The following is a 12,604-nucleotide window of genomic DNA, read 5'->3' as shown; positions in this document are numbered from 1 at the left end:
AGTGCTAAGACACGTTTCGCACATTGCGTTTATTTTCGTGATTTCTATAATTTTACTAACAATAAGTGTAGACATTAACGCGAATATATATTCTCTTTTGTACAATAAGAGGATATAAAATTTATATTTGTCACGAAAAGAATCAATAAAATTTATTCTTCTCTCTTTCTCTTCAACATGCGCATTTTTTAATTAATAGCACAAAAGATAATTTAATACAATATTACATTTGTTTTTAATACTTGCTTAACTTAAAAATTTATTAAACAATAAAAGTAGTAACTAGTACTTATACAAATGCTTCCTAAATTATGTATTAGTATATTAAGTATTATAGATATAATTTATATATTTATACAATCTATAATATGTTATCTGATATATTAATATAAAATCTATAAACAGTTTCTTATATGTATGTATGTACACATATGTACAATAATAATTTGCTTTATTATTCGATAAATATACAAAGTCAATCATTAAAAACAAATATAATAGCAAATTTTGTGGAAAAAATTAGTATTCATGTAATGTGCATAATGTAAAGGATAATAAAACTAAAAATTACATTAAAAAATAAATACATAATATAAATACAAAATATTTTAGTTATTTATATTATACAGAGTAATGAAAATGATTTGTAACATTTAATTTAATACTCTCTTTTATTTATGAGTAATATAAACTGATAAAAAATAAAAAGAATTAAAGAACTTTTTCTATAAAAATAATAAATATTATATTTTTGTATATAACCATTTAATATCAATAATATAATATTATAATTAACAAATGTTGTTTAGCTTACATTATATACATTGTATATTATTTTATAACGTGAGAGAGAAAGAGAGAGAAAAAGTCCTTTTACTGTGTAATTACTGTGAAATTTTCGTTTCATCAGCTCTTCAAAGCTCTAATTAATTTCTGTATTTATGCTAACTTAATTGCATAATTGTAATATAATCTTTATATAGTGTAAACTATTTACACATACTAAAAAATAGATCTAGAAGATATTATCTGTATAAATATTTAATACTTTTTACATAAGTTTACATATGTATAATAATATTATATGTATTAACATGTTTTATCATTAAAAATAATCTATTAATAAAGAAATAAGATAAATATTATAACCGTATTCTTATTAAGATGTTGGTATTTTAATTTTCACGAATGAAAAAAGAATGAGACAAATAATCCTTCCGCAAAAGAAAAAACAATTATTTAGGTAATAAGCAATTTGTCAAATGTTTTGAAATGTAAGCTAAACAAAGCAACATGAAGCTACATTGATTTATACATCTATATTTGTGTTTTAATAATTAAACAAAAAATGAGATATATTCATAGATTTAAAACAACTTTCATTATACATTTGGATCATGTTATTCGTTCAACTGCTTGCTAGTATGAAATGAAAACATATTTATATGCAAATTTTACATTCTATTCTGCTTATTAGCATAACTTTTTTAAATGTATTTTTTTCCATGTTTCTGAGCAGGATTGTAAACACATTTTTAAAGTTTATCTATACTTATACAATTTACTAATTAGTTTAACAAGTTACATTCTATAAATTAAACTGTCAAAATTTTAAATGTCAAAATATAACAAAATATATGCTTAGAAACTATACTTGTGGCAAATTAAACTGAGTGGATATATAAACTTTAAAAGTATAAATTTCTTTTTATTTTTATATATTTTTCAAATATTTATTTAAAATTACGTATTTTTTCAATATATTATATAGTCTTTCAGTTCTTTGCTTTTTTATTTTCTATCAAAGTATTTAAAATGTTTATAAACTAGTTTTGCTTTTATATTGAGATCTAGTAATATATTCAGAAACAAAAATATCGATGTTAAATGCGAATTACATATAAATTATATAAAGCTAAATTTACCATTGACGTCTTCTAAACCCATTTGGTTAATAGATCTACGAATGCCTGCTTCTAAGTTCTCATAATTTATTGGTTTTTCAATAAATCCCGAGAAGAGATCTGATATAATGCCTAGAAATTAAAAAAAATAGGCAAATTTATTAGTTCCTTTTTCTAGATGTTTATAGGAAAAAACATATTATAAGTAGAAAAAAATTTAATTACTTAAAACAAATTACTCAAAACGCAAAATAAATATAAAATTTAAAAACTATAAGATTGCAAGCAATATATATATATATATATATATATATATATATATATATAACAAAAATTAATTTACTATTAAACAAGTCCAAGTCGTCTTTCAAAAATTTAGGAACGTTTACGTTTTGCAAGGCACGCAAGCATATTTGGTTTTCTTTAAAATCTTTTTTCTCTCTTTTTAAATTGCCAGCAGTTGCAATAACAGTCTTTACTTCACGCATACCACAGTCGTGCTCCTGTCATTGTTTTCAACATAATTAAACTCGCATAGACAATTAATTATGGAGCATATTAAGTAAAATATATATGCACACATTTGTATGTACATACATTTACAAACTGGTACAACATTTTGTATGTACGTTTAGCATAATTTTATGAAATAGTATATATAATAGTATTTATATTATTAGAATGCATATTCTATTATTCTTATTTTGAAAAAAAGAAAAAAAGAAAAAATAAAGATAAAAAGAACAAAGATAGCTGTGCTTAATTGTTCGGAGCGTAGCTTAAAAGTCGTAATTTTTTTGGCAAGGTTCTTGGTATCTACAAAACTATATGAAAACAAAGATATTTCAGTGATAAGAATATAATCTGGGACCATCGTAGTCACCGGTCGAAAAAGTGCTTTTAAGTTGTCAGGTAACATCGTTTAACCAGCATAATCAGGATTCATAGTGATAAATACAGCACAGGACTACTTCAAGATAAATTTTAATTGTATCGTATGTGTTGATATATGTAAATATATAAAGATGGTATACATATAATATGTGGTAGATATATGGTAGTACACAAAAAATGATAGAACAAAATAAATAATAAACTAAAGAATTTATATTTTTTAGCAAAGATTTTAAAGTTAAAATTATATTTGGAAATTTGGACGCCTGATAAATCACGAGAATACAAAATATGTTATTCAGTAAATTGTTCCAAAACATTACAAAAGCTTAGAGATTATTGGTAAATTATGTTTCTCGGAACAGAGAACGCACGCTTTAACTTCTCTGATTACTAAAACTGTCATGCAATGCTACTAAAACATGTGAATTGTAAAATACATAACAGATAACAAATTATTTAATTAAATTATTTAACAAATAATAAATTATTTGTCTTGCTTTTATATCCGATAGCCTTATAATTAAATAACATTTAAACTTCTTGGGTACTAATGGTAAATGTTTCTCAAATTACATGACAATTTGATGCTTCTTCAAAAAAGCTATTATTTAAAAAAAAGACTGTTAAAATTTGATTCTAAGAACTAACAATTTCTAAATTATTTCAAATTATTTTACATTGAGATTTTATTTACTCACTTGCTTGCTTGTACCTGTTGTGCTTTTTGAATGGTCATAATTTGCTGCGCTACGACAGATAGCACTTCAATATCGATTCGATTGAATTCGTCGAAACACGCCCACGCGCCGGTGCTATACAATATCAAATACAAAATATCGAGCTTAATTGAAATAATTATTAAAATTAAATAACTTATAGTGTTAATGTAATTTAAATTACAAAGTACTAGTTAATACATAATAATTTACCTGGCAAGACCTTTAAAAAATTTGCCCATAGATCGAAAATTCAGTTGATCGGAACAATTGAAAACCACGCATTGAATTGCAAATGCTTTTGCGAGGTCCTTTACAGTGCCTGCTGGACCAGCTGGTGCACCGCCGAATTTTAAATGCAATGCATTGATAAGAGTAAGGTAGTAGCGTTCAGTCAACGGTGTAATTACCAATCTTCCATTATTACCTAAATATTCATATCTACGGAAAACATATTAAATAACCTAATACAGAATTTATCAGAAATATATTTCCATAAAGCCAAACTTAAAAGTCAAAATTAACTTACAATTATAACTGACATAAAAATATTAATTGACTAAAAAGTTAATTATTTATTGGATTGTAAATTAGTCTACTTTTACATAAGATGTAGTTACAGTGAATAAAAAAAGGTATTACAAATAACTGATAAAATACATTTGTTCTTGGAATATTTAATTAAATATATTTTAAACGTAAAGTAAATATAAATTTACTTTATTAATAAAAATTTAATTTATTAATATTAATAAAACCTTTTAATATTATAAAATCAAAAGTAAAAGAAGATTTACTGATAAAAATTTTTACAACTAGAATTTAAAAATGCAAGGATATCAATTTATATTACAAATTAATAATGTAAGCGATTATACGAGTATATTGTAAGCATAAGTTTACGATTAAGGTAAAAAATAAAATTATAAAACATTATCAAACAATTGAATCTGTTTGTAATTTTTTAAATAGGATTTTAATTTAAAAGATACTCTCTCTCTCTCTCTCTCTCTCTCTCTCTCTCTCTCGTTTTTTCTTGTACATTGAAATTGTAAGATAGAATAACTTAGAAACTAAAAAAAGAATAGATATTTTGTATGATGGTTAATATTCAATATTTAAGTAATATGATTTCAAAAGAAAACCATCTTATCTATTCAAATACTATTTGTTACTAGAAAGCTTCTATGGAAATTTATTATAAATATTAATTCCTTTCACACACAAAATAAGCTAAAATTATATTAAAATTGAATTCAGAAATGCAATTAGAAAGTCATTAGTTTCGTAGGGTCAACAACCAGTTATTATTAAACCTAAAACAGCCTTTTCTCTTTGCTTGATATAAAAGAGGTAAATAATTTTGAACGGCGCAAAAGTTTTAATATGCTTAAAAACTTTGTATTTTGTTAGCTACGTACTTGCTCCCGTGTCATAATTAAGTGTATAACATATTGTTGTAAGATTTCTATAAAATTCAGAAAATTAATCTAAGTTAATGAACTTAATAAAATTAAATTAAGCAAATAGCTAATAAATTATTAATTAATGCAAAAATATATGTTTAAAATAATCATTATTAAAAAAATAAACAATTTTCCATAAACATAGACAATATGCGAGAAAATTAAATTAAGTCAATAATATTCAATAAAATTAGTTACTTCATAATTATTTAAAAATTAATAATGTGTAACAGAATCTCTTAAAAAAAATTTTCCAATAAATTTTTTTATTACGTTTAATTTCTTTCTGTGTCAAATTCAGAAATGGAAAAATTTATTTATTCATTTATTAGCAATTTATTTATCTTTTTTGGTAACAGTTTTTATAATAATTTATAAAATTCCAAAATTTATGGAATTTTTAATTAAACTTACTCATATGAAAATTTTGTGTTTATTGCGCGAATTCAAATCCTTGTTATCAACTCAATAATATCGTAATTGAGAGAACCGTTCAAAATCGTTGGTATTGATTACTTGCTCTTGAATCAATTTATGCAAAACATTCTTGGCATGAAACTTAATTATGATTACAGACTCCAGCATCAATCTTTGTATCTTAGGTTGCGGGTTACGTATTAATATTTACAACTTTTCAAGCTATAAAATATTATTTAAGTGTATACTAATTTTTTGTAAGTTATTTTTTACTTACTAGAAAAAAGTCTAATGTTAAACTCTTTTTTAATGTACACACAATAAACAAATACGTCTACATGCAACTATCTCTCTATTTTTTCAAGAAGAGAATTTTTCAATTTAACGCTCGTTAAAATTATGCACATTAATGTTATGCACAGTGTAAAGTTTCAAAGAAGCGAGATGACCCTTTACTTTGAAAAATGGTTAAACTTTTTATGATATAAGAGAATGTCACCATACTGGAAAGGACTAGCAAGTCGAGAGATGCATTTACTTAATAAATTTTATCGTATAAAAGAATGCAAGCAAGGAAGAAAAAACAAGGAAATGGTACACTCTTTAACATTCTCGAGTTTATAAAGTCTTTTAACATATGCATTTTTATGTTTTCAAGAATTTGAAATAGGAGCAAAATATAACACTATTAGACATTTGATAGAAATATTATAATTTGCTGTAAACAGCGACTTTTAATTTTATTTATTTTGTGAAATAATAGATGTAATTATTAGCATAATACATGCAGCAACATTAAATTATAATAATCTAGTAGAGTATCGTTCTTCATATTTTTCTCTACATTAGCAGTTTAACATATTTGAAAAAGAACTACTTGGCTTGGCCACATGTATACTCATTCCTTACGTGATGTGGTATCTATTATTTCAAGAGCCTCACCGATGATCTCACGTAGGGTATTGCGCATCGCATCCTCGACTTGTCCCAGCCAATTCTCCACATTTCCCTCGGGATAAATCATCGGTCGCAACACGACCTCTTCGTACTCAGTAGAATATATTTTAGTTATCCTGAGATCTGGATTCTCAAATTTCAATTCTCTTATGTTTTCTAAACATTTCATTAGATGCGGTTGTGTGTGTATACCGCTTGAATATCCTTAGAGTAAACAATTATCTACAGAAGTTCATTATCGCTCAGAAAGGAAAAGCGTGGAAAAATCATTTGTTTGGTCTCTAGATAATTGGACAAACCTTTCTTAACAGTTTCTATAATTCAAGCTCGATAATAAAACGTTATCCGCACACGTTGTAATTACCTGCAATGTAGTTTTAGAGATTAAAAATTGCAGTTTTAGAAGTTTTATTTAAATATGTATTACATCTATATATATTTATAATATTTATATATCTATTATAAAATATTTATTTTTTTTCTGTGTCTCTTTTTCACTCTAATATCTACACTGAAAAAAAAAAAACTAGATTCAAATAAATATTTCTTTGAATAGTGCCAAGAAAATATTTTATAGAAAATCAATAATATTTATTTAAAACAAGCATGTTTTCTATAATTTAGAAAATGTTATTTGTTTGAAATAAATATTATTCTTTTTTTATAAAATATTTTCTTGGCACTATTAAAAAAAATATTTATTTGTATCTAGAAATTTTTTTTTCAGTGTAATATTAATAATAAAAAATATTCTGAATGAATATATTGCATTAGAAAATAGCTAATAAATTGTTAATTAATGCAAAAATATATGTTTAAAATAGTTATTATTAAAAAAATAATTTAATTTTCCACAAACATATGCAGGAATAAAATTAATCCAATAATATTTAATAAATTTTCTACATAATTATTTCAAAATTAACAATATGTAATAGATTAAAAATATAATTTATTAATATATTTGTTAAATAAATCGATATTTTGTAAATTTTTAATACTTCAAACACATCACGTTACTAAAACAAAAATGTGCACAAAATAAAAAAAAATATATATTATACATACATGTAGGCGATCGCAAGCGTTTTTCATAATTTGTTTCAAGTTGCGCCCCATCGTATTAAATTTATGTGATTCTACCGACAACTGCCGATTAATATTTTCAGACGTAAATATTGGTTCTAAATACATCCATTGCCTGTGTATACAAAATCAATACGAATATATCCTTATGCAATAGCAAACAAAAGTCGAGATGTGATTGTTACTTTTGCACGTCCACCCACAGCATGATCACTTCCTGAATTAATCTTAATTTAACTTCCCACTCATCGATTTGTTTTCAAAAGCAACTTTGAAGGGACTAAAACTAAGATAATACGTTTTAAGTATATCGTCATCCAAACGAATGATGACCTCGTTAGAAATCTTCACATACATTTATCTGTATAAAATAATATTAATTAATTACGATACTATTATCAACAAAAATCAATATGTGTAATTTTAATATTTTAAATAATAATTTTAAATGTAAGAGAAATATTGTAATACAAAATACTTAATACTTATTATGTTAATAAATTCCAAAATTTCAGGTAACAATGATCTTAATGTTAAATTTCTAATTTTTTAAATATATTTTTTTATTATTTATCGTACTAAAAATCATACTTTTAATATTTATATAAAAAATACAATAGAGAAATCTTGATGTTTTAGTTTGTTTGAAATGTATAGAAAAATAATTGGAAACGGAATCTATGAAACGAAATCAATTTTTGCACACCCGTATTTTTATAAGATAGAACATCCATCGTGATTGTTTTCCAATCGGTAATCATTTTATCTAATGTACTTTCTATCAAGAATTCTTTTGCAGCAGCATCTGCGACGGTCTTCACAATTTCCTCGTATCTCATTACATCGAGAAGAAGTAAACTCTTAAAAGTTAAAGCGGGCGTGAGTGCCATTTTTATAGTCGTTCTTTTAGTGAGTTTGTCAAAGTGTCGATTCTTCATTCCTGGATATCGCAAGGGTTGTATCATGTCAATGTAGGGCTTAAACGTTTCGATTTAATCTCTTATAGTGAGCGCTATAGCAGCCATTTCTATAATCCATGAAATAAATTTATCAGATGATATTTACGAATTTTTTAAATAATATATCAGTTTTTTTGTAGTTTGCACGTAATACATTTGAAACTCCGTAAATTCTAAGCAAAATATCAACCTAGTTGGATTCTCTTGAAATACTTTCGCGCAATGCGATATAGCTTTACGTGTCAGCAGTCACATTTTCTATTTGATTTACATCGAAATTTATCAGAGGATTATCTATCCATATTTCGCGCCATTTTAACCAATTTGGATTTTAAAAGTATACAAAAATGCCAAAAATGTTATTTTATGTAATATAATTAATACAAATAAGTATATCCTAATGCAATAACAAACAAAACACTCCTCATATTTAAAAAATTATAAAAATATTAAATTAAAATTAAAAAAATTTTTATTATATATTATAAATTATATATTATATAATAACATTTATTATATTACTTTTTTATGATGTAACTTTTACCGGCACAAGTGATCCACAAGGTTTGATAGGGTTCAAATTCCTTCATCAGTTTATTTAATTGGTCGAACGGCACAACATCCATCTCGAATAATTGTTGCCGCTCGTTTAGCAATAAACTTGATTCTTGGCAATCTTTCATCATTTTTCAAATTCTTTTTACTTCCACAGCCATTTCATGTACTTTGTTGATATCCGTTTGCAATGCCACATTAGTAACATTTCCAACGAGATCGTCGATCCTCCGATAAAAGAATTTCTTTCTGCATTTGTACTTTATGAAATTTTTCATATTCTCTGACAAAGCGATTCCTCGCTTCTTACGTCTATAAATAATAGAAAAGAAAAATATTCTAAAAAATAGTAATAATGTAAAAAGTAAAATTGTGATATTTATAAAGTACAAACAAAATAAGATGTTTATTAATTTTATTAATTTAAAACATTTTATACGTTAGTAATTTTAAATACCATACTTTTTATAGTAATTTTAATAGTGCAAACTTAATAATGTGATCTTTGACAAATATTTGAAGGAATGACAATGTCTTAAAACTTTTAAAAATTATTTTTATTATCTATTTTAAATTATATATTTAATTATATTTAATTTAATTATTTAGCGATTTATTTATTACATTAATACGTCATTATACAAACCAATTAGCAATTCTTACATATAATTGCAATTGCCCAGGAAAACCGATAGCTTGCCATTTGGCTTCAAAGTCCTCATCGGATAGATTCCACCAGAAGTGATCGAGAATATCATATTCATGCTTCAGCTTTTGTACTATTTCGTCTAGATTTTGTATTGTTAGTGGTAGAGTCTTTATCCAATCCTGCTCTTCAAATAAATGCTCGATATTGCATGATGTTACTCTTAGCCTAGTTCGAATCTGCACGTAATCAGACAGAACGACATCGATTTTCGTTCTTAAGCTCCCGGTAAACATAATAAGCAATTGAGAGCAACATTTCTCTTGTTTCTGCACGGGAAATTCCCTGAGAGGACGAACATTCAGGCGGAAGAATCCTATGACAATGTTCTTCGGTAATACGTACTCAAGGATTGATTTTATTTTAAAGTGGAGGGATATTTTATCTCTGATTTCCGGGGCAGTGTAACCTGCTTTTTTGAAATCTCTACAAAAGAGTGATAATTAAAAAGATAACTGATATTTTTTGCTTTGTTAATCGCTCTCGTTTTTCTGATTCAAAAATCCAATTAAATAGCCTTCTGACATCGCCTGAAGCGACCTGGACTCTACATATTTTTCGACATCCAATTTGTAAATTTCTAAATATTGCTGATATTCACTCGCATATGCCTTTAGGAGTATTACAGACTTCTAATAAGCAGTCCTCAGGCGTTCCAGAACTTCGCAAACTTGTTTTTCCATTAAGCCGAACTGAAGTACAAATCTTTGGGAAATGTAAGGAAGGGTAACAAGAAAGGGTGAACTTGTCTAATTTGATGACATTGTCTTAAAGAATTATCTAATATATTTATAATAATTTCCTAAAAATAACGTATTTCATAGCTTGATATAGCTCTGGCAAAATGTACAAAACCATCCAAGAAAACAAATTTTTAGTCGCCTACAATAAATCTTGATTAAATTTCTTTAGTAAAATGCACATCAAATATATTATACATTACTCTTTGTAAATACTGTAAAGTTTTCCATTTTAGTGCATAATTTTCCCATTTCTAATATCTTAAACTTGTGGGTGTTATTAATTCTATTCCACGTAATAAAATTAAAATAATCTCCACATAAGGTCACATATAACGCAACGATTCCAAAGTGACTTCATTCATTATCTAAATATTAAAAAATTTCAGTGACTGAAAAAAATTAATAGGAAAAGTATTTACGGTCGAGAGATGTTTGGATTCACATTTCATAAAACCTTTTCGCGTGGCCAATAAGATTATAACTTCCTGTTCCTTTTCATCCAGCGTTGACATACCTTCTACTAACATGCAGTCCAAATAAAAGTAATACTTACGTATAATTAAATATTTAATTATTCCAAGAAACTCTGTTATTTAAACTTTTATTTTAGACTTTTTGTTACTGCAGAACATAAAAAATCTTTAATTTATGTCTCACATACAGTTTTGTACATACAATATACGTTTAATTTTAGTTCTAAGAAAATAAAAAACTTTAAATATATTAATATATTTATCTTCTTTTGCATTATTCAAAACAAATATTTTACAAACAACGTTTAGCGTTATTACAAAACATTGAAATATAACTAATACTTGTTTTATTAAAATTTCTTTTAAGTTATACTTTAAATTTATGTCATGTTAAATTACATTACAAGATAGAAGATATTAAAACACATAATTTTTTTTACCGTTCTTTATACTCATTTATTAAAATTTAATGGATGGGAAAAATCTTTTGCAATTTTAATACTTTACTTCATAAACTTACTTCGTAATTTTAATAGCGAATCTTTTATGTTACCTCGACAAATTGATTTCTCTCGTCATATATTGCTCTAATCATATACTTTACTTATATTTAACATAAAAGTATTATAAAATATTTCTAATTTAATGAGTTAACCTAAATACTAGTCTCTGCAATTCTTCTTCGTTTGACGACAGCAGCTACCCTTTTGGTCAACTTTCTGAAATCTCCGAAAAATCGTACGTATATTCTAGGCAGGAAGAATTTACGTTTAAGACCGTCTAAAGTTAGAACAGTCTACACTTTTCTTTTGTTATCGTAATCCATAACAGCTGTATCAAACCAACTGAACAAATTATTCAATGTATTATAATTGTGACCAAATATTCACTGCTTATCTGTAGTTTTTTTGACAAATATTGTGGCTGGTAACGGATAACGAACGCTATTGATAACACTCAGATTCAGCCATTCTTCTGCCGTTTTATCAAATTCCCCAAAAAAAAAAATATTAACAATAACAAAATTGTAAACAAAATTGTAAAACAATAGGCATTACTTATTTTAAATAACTTAGAATTTATATTTATATATACATTTAAATATACTTAAAATATAAATTTTAAACATAATTTTAAGTTTTTATTCTAACATCAAAAATTTTTAATTTAAATTTTAATGAATACAAATTCACTGATGTACAATAGTTTCAATGGTGCTTCTTTAAAGTGAAAGCTCCACGATTCTCGAATGCCAACTTACTTTAATACCTAATATTTGCTACAGAATATCAAATTTATTCTCTAGTATAAACCTATTGAAACATACCGAATTTGAAGTTATGTTTAAACTACAAGCTTCTCTTTCTCGTATTATTTTCCAAAGCTATCATAATAATTCACATCGTATTAGTATAATAACAAGAAAATCATTTTGATCATCACATAAGTTATTATCTTGTATGTAAGAGAGTTTCTTGTAAATTATTATTTTACTTTCAACGATTCTGTACAACAATAACATTTTTCAAATAGAGGAACGAGGGGTAAGATGACAAATTGTTAATTTTTCTAAACTAATAATAGATATCGACCCGAGGTTGAACTCATTAGACTTTAAATAATAGTGGATTATCTGTCGTAGTTTAGTTTTAATCAGTCCACGAAATGAATAATATAATAAGAAATATGATTTAGGTACACTCATGCATAACTTTTTGGCACTTG

General features: G+C 25.3%; 2 protein-coding genes and 1 long non-coding RNA gene across 7 annotated transcripts in view; 1 reads left to right on the top strand and 2 right to left on the bottom strand.

Annotated features, from left to right (window-relative positions):
* Window positions 1-3,613, bottom strand: part of LOC118644078 — a 4,017-nt gene extending 404 nt beyond the window's left edge. Inside the window, exons 1-2 of the long non-coding RNA XR_004965043.1 lie at window positions 3,500-3,613; window positions 1,926-2,036 (exon numbers count right to left, since the gene is read on the bottom strand). This is a non-coding gene — a long non-coding RNA (uncharacterized LOC118644078). The remainder of the gene's footprint in view (window positions 1-1,925; window positions 2,037-3,499) is intronic.
* LOC105840175 (thyrotropin-releasing hormone receptor) overlaps window positions 1-12,604 on the top strand; it is a 95,113-nt gene that overhangs the window by 48,507 nt on the left and 34,002 nt on the right. The window lies entirely within an intron of this gene.
* On the bottom strand, window positions 3,721-6,983 carry LOC118647884 (dynein heavy chain 1, axonemal-like). Its single transcript, XM_036293805.1, has 2 exons — window positions 6,343-6,983; window positions 3,721-3,958 (listed from the first exon to the last, which is right to left on the bottom strand). The coding sequence occupies exons 1-2, from the start codon at window positions 6,524-6,526 to the stop codon at window positions 3,945-3,947; spliced, it is 198 nt and encodes a 65-aa protein (XP_036149698.1). The 5' UTR covers window positions 6,527-6,983; the 3' UTR covers window positions 3,721-3,944.

Source organism: Monomorium pharaonis, chromosome 11 (genome assembly GCF_013373865.1).
Source record: "Monomorium pharaonis isolate MP-MQ-018 chromosome 11, ASM1337386v2, whole genome shotgun sequence".
Taxonomy (NCBI): domain Eukaryota; kingdom Metazoa; phylum Arthropoda; class Insecta; order Hymenoptera; family Formicidae; genus Monomorium; species Monomorium pharaonis.
The sequence above is the reverse complement of the archived record's forward strand: the minus strand, read 5'-3'. Positions and strand labels throughout refer to the sequence as shown.

Coding starts and splice junctions, on each gene's coding strand:
- LOC118647884 (XM_036293805.1), bottom strand. CDS start 6,526: ATGAAATGTTTAGAAAACATAAGAGAATTGAAATTTGAGAATCCAGAT.